The 18,368-nt window shown below is 43.4% G+C and overlaps 1 protein-coding gene across 3 annotated transcripts in view; it reads right to left on the bottom strand.

The window, feature by feature from the left end:
• Positions 1–16,666, bottom strand: part of PPP2R2A (protein phosphatase 2 regulatory subunit Balpha) — a 39,895-nt gene extending 23,229 nt beyond the window's left edge. The window contains exons 1-2 of one of the 3 annotated variants that reach the window (XM_040618247.1): positions 16,451–16,666; positions 14,005–14,079 (exon numbers count right to left, since the gene is read on the bottom strand). In XM_040618247.1, the coding sequence (XP_040474181.1) occupies positions 14,005–14,079; positions 16,451–16,457 (82 nt within the window). In that variant the 5' untranslated portion in view covers positions 16,458–16,666. Of the gene's footprint in view, positions 1–14,004; positions 14,080–14,758; positions 14,883–15,668; positions 15,742–16,450 lie in introns of those variants that run through there. The other 2 variants (XM_040618246.1, XM_040618245.1) reach the window with 2 other exon arrangements.
• Between the last annotated feature and the right edge of the window lie 1,702 nt (positions 16,667–18,368).

Consider the following 18,368-nt stretch of genomic DNA (forward strand, 5'->3'; position numbering starts at 1 on the left):
GAAAACCTCTATCCTTAGAGCTAAGCTGCAGGACTACATACTCACTAGGCCCCTTCTGGATCTACACATAATGCTTACAGAAGTGGTCCATAATTCTCCTAAGACAGGCTATGCAAGTTATACACAGTATGTGGATTTCCCAAAATGCATTAAAAGGATTGGATCCAGTTTTAATCAAGCTTTATTTCTCCTCATTGTCAGAAACATGTTAGCAATGTATCTATGTTCAAAACCAGGCTAATTACCCCTTGGTAGCAGAAGTGCATTGCTGTATTGCCTAGCTGTTTTATTTATACTTCCATTTTCTTAGGGAGCTGTTCTCAATACGCCTAGGGGGAATGAAAAAGCATGTTCTTGGGGGGGAAAAAAAACCCAACACCTCAACAAGCTCAGAAATACCATCTAGGCATTAAAAGGAAGGAAAAAAAAAAATATGTCAGCAGTTAAACTGTTCTTCCCACTAAGTTATATCCAGTTAATAGCACAAAGTCACTGCCTTGTATGGGTATCAGAGCTAGGTTCCATTCAGTACCAGAGCACAAGCCCCAGACAGAAGTTTCAGTTGCTCCTTCACCAAAGGTGACTTTAGACATGAAAATAGTCATTCCGGGCTATATGGGTAACTAAGCTCTCCAGTATATGCTTCCAAGACTGTAGAATCTCCACAGATGAAGGTTTTTCAATAAACATCCGACAGAAGTAATAGGTATAGTTGAAAGCTTTGCATTTAGAGAACACACTAACAAGCTCCCTGAGTCCTGTCAGCCCTATTCTCTGTGATGCCATCCTCATTCTGTTGTGACAGCTGATAAAACACATTTGCTTGATAACCAGGGGCTGAGAACACTGAGGTCTACCACTCAGAGCACAGATTTCACAAATGCCAAGGTTATTTTCATGCTCTTTGCATCCTTTTAAAAGGGGATTTCTGCTTTGTTAAAAAAATATTTACAAGCAACAGGACTAGCAGAAAACCAGCCCTGTGACCTAGGCAAAACACAGGAGTATTTATTCAACAATCCTTCTAGTTCACAGGACGTTTACCAGCGTCTCCTCAAGACTACAAATTATCTTACTCAAGATAGCTTACACCAATTAAAACTAAACATACCTAAAGTTGCCCCCACATTACTAACTCAAGAGGATGTTCACCTGCATAGCACTGAAAAACCTGCACTACGAAATTAGCTGTTAATTAATTCATATAACCAAACATCCAGCCAGTAAAGATTTTTAAAGGATGCTTTAATTTGGATGTCTGTTCACTGAAAGAATAAATCATTTCTATTTCAAGTTGTATTTACTTGAACCATTAGCTAATGTCTAAAGTCATTACCTAATGGCTTTTATTTTAAAAACCCAAGTTCAATACTAAAAGGAAAACATATGTGCTTCTGCTTATATTTGTTCGTTTTTACTATCCTTTTTTAAATTTTTCCTATGCTCAAGCCAGGCCAATTCTTGAGTCCTTGAAACTAATGTGAATCAGTAACTATTTACTGCCCAATTCCTGCTGACAGCCCCCCCACCTCAACCCACAGCAACATTCCTCACATCCACCACAGTATCTACACCAAAGTACACACTAATAACACAGGCTAAATAGTCCCCTCAGAAGACCTCACTTTAGATCTTTCAGGGGCTTGTTTGTCTTCCGAAGTAGTACAGAGCTATTTATGGAAAAATCTCTGCTGGAATCACAGCCAGAATTTCAATAGGCTGCACAGCACAGAAAAGCCAGTGGTTAGCTTTCTGTTTGCAAATAACAATATATTTGGAAATAACATACTGTGCTATTGTTTTGCATGTACAGAACAGAAGCCTTTAGGCAATGCCATTCTTGTCACTGACAATGCTACAGATTAAGAGCACTGGAATATCTTGATTTTCTCTTTTTGCTGAAGCCATTCCAAAACACAAACTGCAAGTTAAAAATTAGTAGCAGAAAAAATATCATAGTTTGGCAATGCCTTTCAAAATCAGCTACTAGAATTCTGTGACTTGGCCTGCATTTCTGTCGTAGATACAAAAAACAACTCCTAGAAACTATCATGCTGTTTCAGACTTCTCTCATGGGTTCTTTGACCAAAGCTTTTATTTTACATGCAAAAGCTAAGGCCAAAAATTTCTAAGGCTTTTAAATCTTCATGTGTAGAACGCAGGAGACCATTGTACCTCGGACAACGTGTAAACTGCCTCCTCTAAGGAAGGAAAATGAAAGCAAAAATCACTCTTCCCTACCATAATGGAAGGGAGGGAGGGAGGCAGGCAGGCTCAGTAGATGAATTTCAGGCAGCTTGCCGGAGAGCACGGTGCCTGTGAAGGTCACAAGTACAACTGAAGTTTCCAGCAGAGATGAATATACGGTTCTGACTATTAAGTGACCGTGGAATAAAAATGTCTGATTAATTCACTCACTGTGGGCATTCACTACTTTATCAGTTCATTTTAATACTTAATGGATTTTTAGTGGCACTTGGAACCTGGAAAAACAGTCTTCCCTTTACCAGTTGCCTCTTCTTCCCTTCCCCCCACCCCCCGACTTGGCAAGTATTTTCCTGTGTTTCTATTCTGGCCCAAGCATACATGCCTCAGCTTCTTAAAAAAAAAAAAATATTAAAGAGAGGCCAATACTAGTTTCTGGCCTGGACTTTCACAGATGCTTAACACTCACTTCTCTAAAGCATGCAAATTGGAATCTACAAATCAGGACAAGTCTGCAAGGCAGATATGTATTTATAACACATCTTAAAAATATACATAGAGACTACAAATCTGAGCAAAATACTGACCTTTATTTTTAAGTTAATCATTTTACGTCTCTCACCTTCTCTATTTATAGATTAGGACCTTTTATTTGGATTTTGGAAGAGTTGCATAACAGCTGAAAACAAGATAGCAATATTTAGTAATATTACTGTCCTGCAAGGATATAAAAGCTCCTTGCAATAACTTTTCCGAATTGTGGACCTTCGTTTTGGGAAACCAGCCCACTGCTCTTACAGACAGGGAAAACAAAGCACAGAGGGGCTACAGTGACTTAGTGACCTTCCAGATGAAACAACTCCCAATGATTCCTTTCAGTTATCTCCATTTCTAGTCTTCCTTTTGGTCACTCTCGCCCACCCTCCCCAGATAATTAAATTTAAATCCAAACCTTAAATTTGGTAAAAAAATAGAAGAGTAATCACAGCTCTATAAGAATCTTGAACCTCAGTCAAAAGACACTGGTCAGAAAGAACATGAATTGGAAGACGCCAAAACCACTTCCAGTTGAATGTTATGTAACTTTAAATTTCTGGGAAAATAATTTCAACATTTACATAAATGAGCCTGCAAGACCAAAGAGGGCTGTGTATATGATCTTCTCTTGACAACTTCTTCAAAATGACAGCAACCAGCAAGAAGGAAAGATTAAGTCAGAAGTGCTCCTACACAGGATGCAATCACTCAGCCATGTCATTTTTTTCTAGCAGTATACATGCTTAAAAACCCTCGTGCAGGAACACGGAGCAGCAGAACAGATGACCTAGTAGCACAGTTCTAGGTAACAATTTAGAACACACTTCCCTGATCTTCAGAAACAGCGGAAAGATGAGAATGCTCAGAAACAAGCAGACGTCTGTTATTCCCAGGTTCGGCATGAGCTTCTTCAAGTCAAATCAGGGAACAGAATCCACAAGCTCCAAGGAGCCGACAACCTGATGTGCAGAATCTCCAAGTGTTTTGGGTTTTTTGTTTTTTGTTTGTTTGTTTTTTAAGTTTTAAATGCTCTATGTCTTCCTACTGCTCTTTCCTCTGAGGCACCTAAATAATAGAGACAAAATCACTAGGTTAAGCACAGCATGTGCTCTGCCTCCGTAACAGGACTCTATGTAACCAGTCCCCGCCACTTCAAGAGTGGGTTATCACTTCCCAAAGGGTCTGCAGTAAAATGAAAGATCCTGCGTATTTCTTGAAAACAAGAAGAAAGCAAGCACAACCAAAACAAACAACATAAAGCTGAGCTAAGAACAGACTAAGAAATGGCAGAAGGACTGTACAGAAAGTTTTAATATGTTGGTCAAAAAGCCATTCCTGCATTCCACTAGAACAGTTTACGCATGTTTCACTATTATCTCTAGAAAGCAGTGCCATTTATTTTCTCACTGCTAGACTATACAATGGAAAAAATTGTGGCCTTCAACTTCAATTGCTGTTCCTTCATATTGATCTTTCAGAATAGATGTCCTCAAATATGAATCTCAATTCACATCACAATTTCCCTCAATTCATATCACAATTTCCCATATGAAAGGCAGTCTATGAGCAAGCACATATCAACTGTAAGCATGAAAAAGGCCGGGAAAAAGGCTGAGCAAGTTGTTGACAATGCCAGTTTCACATGTTACCTTAAAACCACTATTGTGTCTCCAAGAGAAGCAATTCATCCATTCACCTCTCACATCTCTTGTCCCATTCCTGTAGCACCATTACCTATTCCGGCACAAACATTTGTTACAGTTTGACAAACCAGTCTGAGGAAGCTAAGTCAGGATAAAACTAACCTGACAGCAAATAATCCAAGACATGTAATTTTCATTCAGGTCAGTTTCCCAAAGTGTCAGCTCAAAGCAGCAGCTGCTGAAGGTACAAGGAAGGCCCATCTCTTTCAGGAGCAGCAGCTACTTGAAGCGACAATGAACCTACAGGCATGTCAGGATGCAATTTGAATTCCAATTCCTCCTTCCATACCAAGGCCACACCTCACCCCCACACAAGCTGAACAGGGCAACTGTTGAAAGACAATCCAAGATTTTTTTTTTTTTTTTCTCCAAATCACCTCCGTTATTTCTATAAATGACTCCTTACACAATGCACCAAGAACAGTACCTAAGAAGTGAAGTTTTTGTTATGTAACTCCATTAGAAAAAAGTCCAGGAACTCTGAAAGAAGTGTCTTTGAGAATCATTATATATTTGTGAGAGCTGAAGCTGAAGATTTATTTCAGTATGTAGTTCTTGTTTGCTGGACTAGTTTAATATTTTAAGTTATTTGAAAAGTTAAGTTCTTCAGACTACATTTATAAGCACTATACACAAACACATACAGGTTGTAAATTCTGCAAATCATCTTCTAACCTTCTACTAACGGGAGAAAGGCCAGCTGAAATCACTACTTTTAAGAAGCAAAGAACGGTCCCTGGAATACTTTTTATATTCACCAGGGAAAAAGGAAAATACAGCTACTACCATTTAACAGACATGAATATATTAGACATTATTCAAATTTTAAATAAGCAGCTATATCCTGAAGTCTCAATTACCTTAACTGTTCCTCAATATATGCAATTATCTTTTCTCAAGTTCTCAACATAGAGTGCCAACTGTGTATGTTTGGAGATCACATTATTCCCAGAGCATTAACTTAAGAACTGCAATTGAAAATGCAAAGAGAAACATTTCCACACAAAATGCATTCTATATACCTGGGAAATCAATATCTTTCTTACAATACAACTCTTTTAAAACCCTCTTTTCCTGACCCTAAAATTTTCTTCCAAAATTAGATGCAAGCATAACTGCCTAAGGGGTTTAACATGTGACCTAAATATGCTGGTTTTCTTAATGGTGCTATCACTTGTGGATCGCTACGAGGAAAATACATTTTTATAAAGAACAGCTGACCAAATTAATAATTTCTCCTCCAGTGCTTAACAAAAGCGTGGTAAGTCAGGAGAAGAGAAGCTTACAGCCATTTCTGTTTCTGTAACAGAAACAGAGTCATGCACAGAAGCCTCAAATAATTATTTTCAGTAATTTTAACAACTCACAGCGACAGTACCTGATGTCTCATTAGCCAGCATCTTCGTTTTAAAGACAAATGTAACAACGATAGACCTTCCAGTCGGAGAAAAGAACAAGGCAAGACCACTATCGTGTAACACTGCCTGCTGCCCAGAGCCATGCCCTAAAGCAGTCCTGCTTGGCAAGCCCGTAAGCAAGCAACAGTATGTTCCATAAAGTCCTGTATATAAAATCTTTAACAAGTGCACACACACACACGAAGTATCCATACTGTACGGCATTTAAACATTGAAAATGTTAACTGAAAGCGGCATTTAACTAGTGCGTGCTGTAAAAACATAACTGAGCTAGAAAGCAGTATCACCAAGCTAGAGTCACATACATTCCACTAAAGTTGAAAATCTAGAAAACTGTGCGGATGTAGTTATTTTGACTGTAAGACCTACCACTGCTTCTTGGAAGAGATTATTCTAAATTGGTTAGGATCAAGTATCTTCCTGTACTTCCTGTATTTTATTTTAAATATATAATTTAAAAAAATATTTAAAACTTACTTTGTTTCAAATATATAAAATACTTCCTGTATTTTATTTTCATAGAAACAGGGTAACTGTTCTCTCTATGCACAAGTGCCTACCCTATGCCAGGACTTTTCACCCATTTCAATGATTTTAATTTCAACTGTTTCTTTAAAAGGGTAAACCTCAGTTTCACATGACTACTGATCACCGACTGACTGCAAAACTTTTTGCTCCATACTAAAAATAATGTAGACATAGTTATGGTACTGCATATTATAGAGAACTGCAAATAAGAGAGAAAGTCTGGAAAGTACCTTAAGGCAGTTATAAAAGCATCTTACACTAACAAAATTGCTTTGGGAGCACAGTGTTTCTTAAGAGGAAAGAACCAATGGGAGCCTTAACTTGGTACCATCAGTAATCGATGTTTTTACTGCAAGAGGTCCAGTACCTCACAGATTTAGTTGCACACACACTTAAACAGCATCTGAAACAAAGAAAGCCTAATTGTGCAGCATTTAAACACGATACAATACATCAGTTTAGGTCAAGTCAAAACCCCAAACAAGGGATCCGGTTTTTCAAATCATATTAAGAGTGATAAAACATGATAAAAGAAGATTACTATTTGTCAAATTATCTTTTTTAAATGCTTTACAGTGAAGCAAAGAGTTAAGTAATCCATCTCCCATTTACGTGGCATTCTCTTCTACAAGAACTTCCAAGAAGCTAAACTGTACTGATACTAACAGCTCTTCTAATAACAGAGCTAGTAACGATGCTAAACAAATCTCATTTCCACATACTGCTTGCGTAGACACGGAAGGAAGAAAACATATCCCATGTGTACTAGTTTTGCTGCAAAGATATGTCAAAAAGATTACAACATGGTGACAACACTGTGTGTGCCCCTGCATGTGTGTTTGCACATGTGTACATCATACCTAGTTTCAAAACAAACCCAAAATCAACCCAAAACTATTAACTGTCACACTGCACAGCAGTTTGACAACTGGCTTTTACGCACCTAAATCCATGCTGCTACCATATGAGGTAGTGCTGCATTCTCCACTTGCTCTCAGGCACACGTTTTCATCGCCCCTTCTTTACAGCTCCACGTTTGCACATCCACACACCCTTCAGTTCAGAGATCCGATTCCACTGCAGCGTAACCCAGTAAAAATCTACAGGCCATTTGTTTTCAATAGCAGCACAGACTTGAACCAACTTCAGTCTTTATATTTAAAAGATCACCAGTGCTGCAGGATCTCTGTCAAGCATTACTGCACCAAACCAAAGTTGCAGCTATTTTATTTGGCCAGTATTTTAGTTCAGTCTCCTAAGATTACTGTTATGGTATTGGTACTAGAGATATTCTATTGCTGGCCTTCAGATATCTCGCGTTCAAAGTATATATATTGAACAACGAAAGTTTTAAGTCCTTTTTATCAGTTGATTTTATCATTTGTAGTAGCACAGCACTTAAAGATCAGGGTCTTGAGTTGTCTGTACATAAAGTCCTATCAAGAGACTGACCGTCTTCCAGAGTTCGTGTTTCCTTCAGCCACTCGATCACTCTCCACACCACGCTGGCACAAGCACACACACAGCACCGAGAATCAGAGCAGGGTTCAATTCAGCTGAAAAATAATCCGGTCGAAACCACAAATTTAAGTATTTTTCAGCTGGATCAGCTTCCCAAACAAGTTCATTGTCCAGTAACACGAACACTTGTGCCAGCAAAGTGGGAAGTAGCGCCTCTTTAAGCAGAAACGCTGCCAAACATGTAGCCATGGCCTAAATAGGCAAGTCAGAAGAGAACAGAAAGAAGGGAGGGGGAAAAAAGAAAGAGACAAACAGACAGTACAGCTAGGAACACCCAGCTCTTAACGCTTACTTCAGCACTGCAGCCACTAAGGCGTTCTATTCTTCATTTTAGTTCTTCCAAAACACTTTCTAGGAAGCTCCAAGTACCACAGAAACCCATTTCTAGGGTAGAAATACCCAAACCAGAATCATTTAGGCAGCACCTTTAAAAGCTGTGCAGTTTCACAAAGCTGATCAAGAGCTGTAGCCCACCAGGATGGCCACCGATAGCCAAGTGGCACTCATTTGTACTGTTGGGGTCTGATGGCTTCATCACCCTAACTGCCGTATTTATGACACAAAAGTCTCACTCCTTTTTCCAAACTGATTTTTAATCTCAGCCAAAAAGGACCCCAGAACAGCAAAGCATCACGGAGAGAACAGAGCACCGGTCAGCACGACTGACAAGCTGAAGTGCCCTAGCTACCAAACCCACGTCGAGAGCGCACTGAATCACTCCTGGGGAGCTGAGCAGCCACTTGCTCTTTAGCAGTTTGCTAAACGCCCTTTGTTTTGGGGGACTTCACACTTTGAATGCACACTTTAGTCAATCTAGACCAGCAGTTCCTAGAACACAGTAGCCTATTTCTCTCTCTAGACACAGACCGCTATTCTGCAAACAGCTGAAGATAAAAGAGCTGAAATACAGAAGCAGACTCTGGAATACAGAATAGGACTATAACCTTGGGTCATCGTGTTTGTCTACAGCGTTATTTCAACACACACATACACACACCAAAAAAAAACACCCCAAACCTACTGCTAGTCCCTGCTCCTTCTAACTGACATTCCCTTACAAGCACACAGAACGTAGCCACAGCCCTCAATAACCCCAATTAAGCTCCCTCCCACAAAACTACACCCCAATCTTTCTTCAGCATTGTTGTTGCAACGTCTCACACCTTTGCTACTTTTCTCTGACCATTTTTCCTCCCCTCCTATTCCATCAATTCCCAATTTAAAAAGCCCATCAGTGACTTTAATAATACCGCCAGCACTCCTTTTCTGTGTGCCTCCTACCCACAAACACAGCTCAGTAGAAGCCCTTCCTCCCCTCTGATGCCAGCAACATCCCCTCCACCTGCGAGGTGTAGGCCCCTATTACTCAGCTGTTGGTAAACCTACAGATCTGGATGGACCACCAGGAACAGCGGTCCGGTACAACAGAGCTGACCCACCTTGTGAAGGAGGCTCAGCAGCTGTAATCCACTGTTACACACACATGGTACGCGACAAAGAGAAAGCTTTCCTTCAGGGAAGGCAAGATGGTGAACTCCAGATCGTGGTAAACTGCTTTTTACAGCAGTCCTCATTCCTGGCTCTAATTTTTCCTTACTCTGGGGTAACTATTTTTGTGCACTGAAGACAAACTAGCATTACTGAAGCAACAACAAGCAGTTCCCATAGCTGCTCTGCAATTTTGAAGTCTGCCAAAAATAAACATGAAGCTACACTTGAAAGATACAAAGTACCTAGAATCAAATACAGAAAGCATTCCTGGACAAGGGAAAGTCAAATCTTGTTTGTATCACTGACCACACACGAGCTGGCTAGGGATAGAAACCTAAGAGACTTCATCTCTTCGTCATCTGCACAAACTGAAACAGACTACAGCAATGTTTTGGCTATTAAAAGAGGAAACAAAACAAGTCGTAGATTATTAACCAAGCAGGACAGAATGGCTAAGCCTCAGACTTTAAAATTAAGTCAGTAATCGGCACCCACAGCAGGTATCGAAGTAATTCCTTCAGAGACATTTGGGCATGAAGTAGTTAAACACACGACTTAAGTTCTGGCTCCCAGCCTCTGACCCAGACTATCAGACTTTTACATATCTTTGGATTACACTTGAAAGAACATTTAGATACAGAAGCTTGACTCTTTTCCTTCTGCCAAGTAATTAAACAAATTTGACTTAATTTGTTCTGAAGTACGAACTCATTCCATTAAGCAAGTGTCTAGTTTTCAGAGACAGTTTAAACTCACAATTCTTAGTGGTTTCCAACTGGAGTTGCCATTATGCCACATATTGGAAAAAGGTAACAGCAGAAGACTAAAAACAAGTCCCAAAACAACAAAACTGCTGCAGAAAATCTTTGCAATCCTTTTCTTTAACCATTTCCCAAAAAGGAAACTTCCACATGCTAATGTCTGCTCTCGAGTATCTCTGGACAGTTAAGTCTTATTTGCATCAAAACAGTGATGGCACAAAAGAAAAAAACAAAAACCCCACACATTACCGATGCTTTTGATAACCCGATCATTGAACTCATCAAAAACACTGACTGTTCTCCACCGGAGAAGTCCTGTCTAAAGCTAATGTCCTGGCTCTGGATTCTCCAGAGTCCACAGAACAGGCTGAACACAGGTTGTAGGACTGGGCTCCAGAAAAACTAATATGAAATTAAGAAGGGAGTCAAGCTTCTGTTGAGCAAATAATCACCTATTTCGGAAACAGAGGCAGCACAAGCCACAACAGCCTTGCCCTTACACAATGGATTGCTAAATCACAAAAAGGCAATCTTTTGCCATCAGTTAAAATTAAGGACCCAAATTATAATGAAACCGATGCTCAGATATCAATTTATAACCTGATTTCCATTGCTTAACTTTGTGATCTGATAGGCCCAGGCCACAGCTTACAACTAAGGATAAATTCTGTACGTACCAAGAGAAGAGAGGCTAGCTCTCTGCTCCTCACACACCCATACCCAAGTTAGAAAAGCTTTGCTACAGCAGAACGACACAGGCAGGCCCCAGATACAAACTCATTGCCATCTTCTTCCCTCAAGCTTTACTAACAGCTTTCCTTCTCCTTTCCCTTTCACCCTCATTAGCTCTGAAAGAAACGTTGTCACATCCATCTATCACGCAGGGCTTAGAAAGCCAGAAAATTAAAAACTGTATGTATCAGAGTTCATGTTTCAGCCATCAAAGCCACCAAATATTGACTTTGTAATAGACAGCCATTCTAGCCAAAGCATCTAAAGAATTACAGGTTATACATAGGATGTGAAGGTTGTGAGGTCAGACCTGACCTCAAATACACTGGAAGCTCTGTACTACGGTTCTTAGCAAGCTGTTTCAAGGTGCTGCCACTATTACTGTGTTAAGAATGTTACTCTCCATTGGCCTGTTTCACAGGCAACACTGTAAAGAGACCACTAGTTTTGCATTCTACCAATTAATGCAATTAAATAGATGCAGTTTTCTTGGTTAAAACCTCTATTAACTTAGCTTAAGATAGCTTTCCAATATAAATATTGCAACACTGTGTTACGAACAGGAACAGAAAGCGAAACCTTCCATTTATTTCAGGTTTGTTTTCTTCACTTTGTTTGTACTGAAGTTTCAGCATTCCACAGCAGAAGTTAGTTTTTAAAATTTGAGCTCTAAAGCCATTCACAAACCAAGAATCCATACCCTAGGTGCTACTGTACACAAATTGGTACTGTCCTCAGGCACAGACACGATTAGATTCCGTGCTTGTCAGCTTGCAGACCACAGGGGTTAAACAATCATTTAAGTTTCAGCCTGCAAGACTTTCTTCAGCTTTCACCAGCATTTTTTTTGATGGTGCCTGCCACAAGAAAGCAGACAGAAAGGCAGGGAGGGGAAAAAAGGTCGTCAGGCTGCATTCAGAGCCACTGTCAACTTGTCCTCGGCTATTCTGAAGGAGGACCAAGCATGCAAAGCTGCTGTTGCAATTTCTGCAAACACCACACAAGGTTCCCTTTCATTGAAGAGAACCTTAAAGCCAGAAGTATAGCTAATAACAAGAAAAATGTGGCCAGCTTGATAGATTATTAACCCTTCCGACAGCAGCGCAGGGAGACATTGCGAAGCGTAACGAGAACTTGAAGGATTGCATGGAAACTAAACTCGCACTTTGATTAGGCAGCTGGCTTTCAACCATTTCCAGCGTGAATTGTGGGAAGCTGAATGCCCAGGAAGAAGAGAGGATTGCAGCTCAACAAATTCATTAAAATCAAGTATAATACCAACCTTGGGACCTCTATCCAGGATCTAGGCATTTAAATTTCAGGATGTCATGCAGTGTATCAAAGCTCTGGGGTTGGCACCTCAAGACTACGTCAACTACTGACAACAAAACGAAACTTCTCTTTGCTCTTTGGGTCATGAAGATCAGGCAGCTACATCTTCCACAAAAGCAAGAACAGACATTCTTACAATTTTTTGGAAACCATCCTGACTCGCTTGCTGAAACAGAAGCTATTTAATTCACTTACAGTGAAGGCTTCCCTGAACTCCACCCACTCTGACTCCAGCAATACACAGCACAGCTGCTAACCTGTCAGGAAGCATAAGGCTAGCGAGTCATCTTTCGTAACGTGAAGTACAACGCTGCAGAACAGCTAAGGAAGTTAAGGACGGACTATTTCCCGACTTCAGCATTTCAAGATCCCTGTAAAAGCCACTTTACCATACATACATATATATAAAAAGTTCGTTGTTATTACGTGCGTGCCAACATGTCTATTTTAATGAAGAATTATTTGCAAGCACCTGCCATACAGCCACAGCTTCTCCAATACTGGTACTTCATTAAAGATTGAGTTTGCTATATAATTTAAAATAAAGGTTACAGAATTTAAATTCTGCCAGGGAAAAAAATTATATTGCATTTAGCAGTAGTTTTGAGTTCAAGCTTTAAAATACAGTTCCTGCAGAATTTAAAATTAAAACTTAAAAAAAATGTTACAGCTTTCTTGTTTCCAAAAGCCATCTTTCAGCTTGTAAATGACAGGAGTCTTTGAAAGTGCATCGTTTGCCACATGCCACAGCTAATAAATAAAAACAAGTCACTTATGTTTTATACTGATTTTTTGGCCTTTGGAAGTTAATATGAACCACACATCAAATGGGGAAAATAATGGAAACTGTAGTTGCCACTTTTCTAGATACAACATTAATCTCACTTGTGAGACAGAGCATTCAATACATTTTTTAAATAAAGAAAAAACCCTAGGAAATAGATAAGTGACAAGGCCAACTGCTTTGCAAAATAAAAGCCTTAACTCATAAACTTACAGGCTGTGTTGTGCAAACAGGACTTTACGGCCAAAGACATTTTTAAGTCAGTGGGACTTCCCTCAAAAAAGCAGAAATTCTGCTCTCCACCACAGCTGCCACCAGCAGCACAGAGAGAGCGCCATTCCCCTAATGGTCCCCGATCCAAGGGAAGAAAAATAGCAAGTATATTTTTTGCAGTCACAGTCAGAGGCAGCCATTTTAGCGTAAGATGACATTTGTCACTGCCACCTTCAAAAAGTTTTAGGCAAGTACCAGTATGACTCCAAACACAAACCCCTCTTTACTTCCTAAGTAAGCATGCGGAAATATTCAGATTTTTTCCTCTTCTGCTTCACAGAAGCTGAAAAGATTGGGAAAATTACTTGATCTTTATCTAGTACTTAGATCTTCAAAGAGTACAAACATTAATTAATTCTCACAACACCTCCCTATGGAATGCAAGTATCACATTCCCCATTTCGCAGATTAGGAAAAAACACAAATCAAAAGCTGAGTGAGTGACAGGACAATCTCAACCATCTTGGAAAACAAATTCCAGCAAAATATTTAAGAAGCCTGAATTCAGCCCTTCTTAAAAGCGTGCTGAACAGTACTTTCGAACCATAATTTAATCCTGAATCTGGGCACCTGAATGTGCATTAAATGTCTATTTGATTTTCCTCAAGTTGTATACGGCAACACCGAGCTATTTGTTTTAGTAAGACTGCATTCACATCTCCCTCCCAAAGGAGCAGCTAAGTAGTCAGAAAACATTCAGTAAAAAATAGTGCGCTTACCTTCTGCTACATCATCATCCACAGCGCCTTTCACCTGAGAAAAACACCACTGAATGTCATTTCCTCCTCCAGCTCCTGAAAAACACCATCAAAAAAATGAGACCCCCCACCGCAACACAAAGAGCACACAACAGTTCCCAATTGAAAATTTCAGACCACACCGTACACGCCTACTTCCTCAGCAGTGCTGTCGGCACAATTACAAATTGCCCCTCCCCACCTTTTTCCTTTACAGATATTGTTTTCGTCGTTAGTGGGCTGCCAGCGTTCAATGCAAGGTTTGTCAAAAACAGCGTAAGCACAAGCAGTAGCAGCGATAAAACCCCCCATCGCCAAAAGCTCGCTGGAGCAAGTAACGTCGCCAGTGCCAACTTTAACGGTGCATCTGAAACGAGAGTGCATGAACGTCTTTTTTCACAAGATGCTTCTTCTGACTTCAGAAGTCAGAACCCTCTACAAACACACACACACACAAACTTCAACAGTAACCGTCAGAAAAAGCTGTACATTTTCGGAAAATTTCAATCTTTCATTCGACATAAACCAAGCCTGCTACTCATTTCCTTCCTCCGCAAAGACGCCGAACTGCACCTACATACTAAAGGCTAAAGAAAAGAATTTTACCACAGTTTTAGAGTCTCTTCACAGAAGCAATGAAAGCAATTATCAGCCTTAAAAAAAAAAAAAAAAAAAAAAAGCAGCAAATCCAAGCGGTAAAGCAAACAAGCAATCTGATGTGAACAAGTTCTACTACCATAGAAAACGGATCGGAGAGAAAACTTCAGGAACATTACTGCCTCGGCGGAAGGCAGTGATTCATTTGAACCCTGCCACCAAAACACACAAAAAAAATCACCACCCATTTCTTTTGCATTTCATTCTGAGCAAATCACTGCAGGGCTGAGTACATACAGGAAGAGGCTGAAATGGGCTTGCCGCCTCCTTTTTTTTTTTTTTTTTTTCTTCTTTGAAAGCCACTGTCAAAATGGAACTTTTCCTCAACACAACTCAAACAGGCTGAGCAACAGATGGCATTTACACATTAATCCAGAGCTCTGTTATGGCTTTTGGGGTAACAAAGGATACAGAAATTACTTCTTCCCTCTTCTATGCTAAGTTAAGGCGGGAGGGGAAATCAAAGACTAGGAAATCAGAAGAGCCAAATAATCTTTCCAAAAAAGACCATGTGCCTTAGAACGTTAAGGGAAGTGCTGGAATACAACCAGAGTCCAGCCTGCATTTTTTGCCTGCCTTCATTTCTCTTCTGAAGGATTACAGACAGCCAAGCTACGGAACCCGACAAGGCAAAGGCAGGCAAAGGCAAGCACAACCCTCCATCTATGCAAGAAACGTCAGAATGCTTTCTTTCTGCATTTTGGAAAGGTTTGCGCACACATCTCTGCCGCTTCCCAAAACCTGCACAACCCCTCTTCCTTCCTCTCTCCAGCCTCTTCATTTGTCATTTAGCAGCTGGCACCATGGAAGCATTCCAAGGGGACAGCCTGTAAGATAAGGTGCTGCTCTTTCTACTCATGGCTAAAATTCTGTTTTTCAGACAACCTACTTGAAGCAAGTTAACAGTCTCCCCTCCGCCCCCGACTAAAACAAAAAGCGGAGGGTGGAGCCTGGGCATATGGTGTAGGGGGAAAAGGCAAAGCACAAACCTAAGGCAGCCTCCGACGCTCGCTCCTCCAAACGCAAAGCGCTGAAAAGACAATTCATTTGCAAAGGAGGGGGGTGCCTAGATCGCCAAATGAGGAAGCGGCAAGGGAAAGTCAGGAGGAAGAGACACCTTATGCGTGCCCGCTGCCAGCCCACCGGCGGCACTCCGGGATGCCAGACGGGGCGCGGGGAGCACGAGCAGGACGCGCCGGGAAGCCCCGCACGATGCGGTCCCCCCGCGCCCGCCGTGCCTCTCCCGGCAGCCGCTGGCGGGCTGCGCCCCGCGGGAGGGTGCGCCTGTCCCCTCGGCACGGGCACGGCCGCAGCCCGGAGCGGCGCCCAGCAGCGCTGCCCTCGCTCCACCGGAGCCCAAACGCCGCCGGGAGCGGGGACAGGGCTCGGGGGAGCCCGCAGGGGCCCCCCGCCCGCCGAACTTCCGAACGGCCCCCTTCCCCCACCGAAGCCCCTCCACCTCCCGGTTTCCCCCTCCCCCCCGGTGAGGGGGGGAAGGCAGGAGGGGGGCGGGAGGGGGGGGGCTGGATTTCCCCGGAGGGGGGAGGAAAATCATCGCCGCGCTGCTGGATTCGCGAGGCGTGAGGCGGGGCGGGCCGGCGGGGCCGGGGCAGCGAGCGCGGCGGGTGGGCAGCGCGCCGGGCGGGGGGCAGCCCCCGGCGCCGGGGACAGCGGGGACGGAGGGGGCGGCGCTGCCCGCCCGCCGCCGGCCCCACCCGCGCCCCCCGCCCGGCGGCAGGGGCCGGTGCCCCGCGGGGCAGCCTCCCCTTACCTGCCATGTTGGGCTGGCGATAGCGGCCGCGGCGGGTCGGGCGGTCCGGGCGCTGCGCGGCGGGGCCGCCGGTGCCGGGCGGGGGGCGGCGGCGGGGGGCGGATGGCGGCGGATGGCGGCGGGGGTGCGGCCGGCTCCGCTGCTGGGGCTGCCCCCGCTCCGCGCCTCGCTCCGGCCCCCCCCCACAACGCTCCACTTTCAAAATGGCGCCGGCCGAGCTGGGGGTGACGTCACCCGGCGGGGGGGCGGGCGGGGCGGCGCTCCGGGGAGGGCGGGGCCGCGGGGCCGGGCCGCCCCCCGAGGGCCGGGCCAGGGGCGCTGCGGGGAGGGCACAGGGCGTCGCGGGGAGGGCACCGGGCACCCCGCACCGGGCACCGCGCACCGGCGGGAGGGCACCGGGCGCCCCGGCCTGGCCCTTCCCCGCTGCCACCCCCGCACCGGGCAGGCTGGGTCCCTGCCGCCGTCGCGCTCACCGCCCCCCCTCGTGTTTGTCCTCCGTCCACCCCCCGCGGGCGCTGCGGGGCCCGGCCACCGGCTCCCGGCCACCGCTGGTGCACGGGGGTGAAGGCTCCGCTCTAGCTCGCCGGTCCCACTAAAGGCTGGGCTGTGGTTAGCGTCCGGGACTGGGATAATGGGTTCAGCACAATCTATTTCGGCTCTTGGGAAAGTCATCAGTCTCCCTGCGCAGGTGTTTGTGCAAACGCCGTCGTTCCTCCCCGGCGGGGCTGAGCTCGTTCATCCAGATTTCACCTGGGGATTCATGAGCTCATCCTGCAAACCCAGCACCGCCGAACTCACCCAGTGCCCCGTGACAGGCCTCCTCAGCCATCACGCACGCCAACTTCAACTTCACGTTTACGGTTCCAAACGCTTAAGCAGCTGCTTTCCTTACAAGAAAGGCCGTTGAATTCCGAGCAGAGTGCGGCTCAAAACACAGACCTGTGGGAACTGAACACCTCTAAACACGCCAACGCAGTCAGGCTCCCCGTGTTTGTGAGTAAACACCAGAAACCCACCACTGGCCCAGATTATAGGCTACTTTGGACAAAAGCAGATTTATCCCTACATCCCAGATAAACATTGTGCATGCAAATCGATCTTGGAAACAACAATCATGTTTGAAAGAGCACTCAATATTATACAGGGCATTTGAAAGAACTGCGACTCACCTAAGCCTGCGACTACCTGGAACCAAGTGTTTGGCTTAGTCCATTTTGAGAGCAATCCAAAAATCTAAAAACAAACACACTGCAAGTTTGAAAACAGTCACAAGCAAGACTGGCTCTTTTTGGGTCGCTGTAGCATTAAGGCCCTTCTCTTAACACCCAGGTCCGTGTTTCCCAGAGCTCAAGAACAAATTCACTCAATTCTACAAATCTGTGGCTGCGTTTAGTCACCACCAAATTCAGAATGAAAGCTGGCATCCCTCTTTTTTCAGGGTTCCTTAAAAGCCATCCTTTTTCAACCCTAAATGAACCATCCTGCAGGCATTCAGCAGGAAACTGTGCAAATAAAGTCCAATTCATCCATCGCTTTCTGTACCATTACTGCAGAATTTGGCCCTCATAGTAGAACAAGCATTGTTTCAGGAACTTCTGTTGCTAAAAAAAATAGGGGGGGGAGGGGCAAAAAGACCTGCAATTAGCTCTGTAATATAAATTAATGAAGCTTAGCACATACCTTATAATTAAAACAAAATCCCTCTTAGAAAAGACTTAATATCATGGTGCCAGAAGGATGGATCATAATTCCAACATTTCAGGTTTTTGTTTTGAACTAACTGAGCTACAGAATATAATAAAGTATAATAAATAAATAGCATTAGATCACAGCCGGGGCAATTAGTAAGACATCTTGGGAATCACAAGGTTTGCTTGGGTGTTCACTTGCTTGTTAATTCAGACAACACAAGTGTTCA

This window comes from Falco naumanni, chromosome 19 (assembly GCF_017639655.2).
Source record: "Falco naumanni isolate bFalNau1 chromosome 19, bFalNau1.pat, whole genome shotgun sequence".
Classification (NCBI taxonomy): Eukaryota; Metazoa; Chordata; class Aves; order Falconiformes; family Falconidae; genus Falco; species Falco naumanni.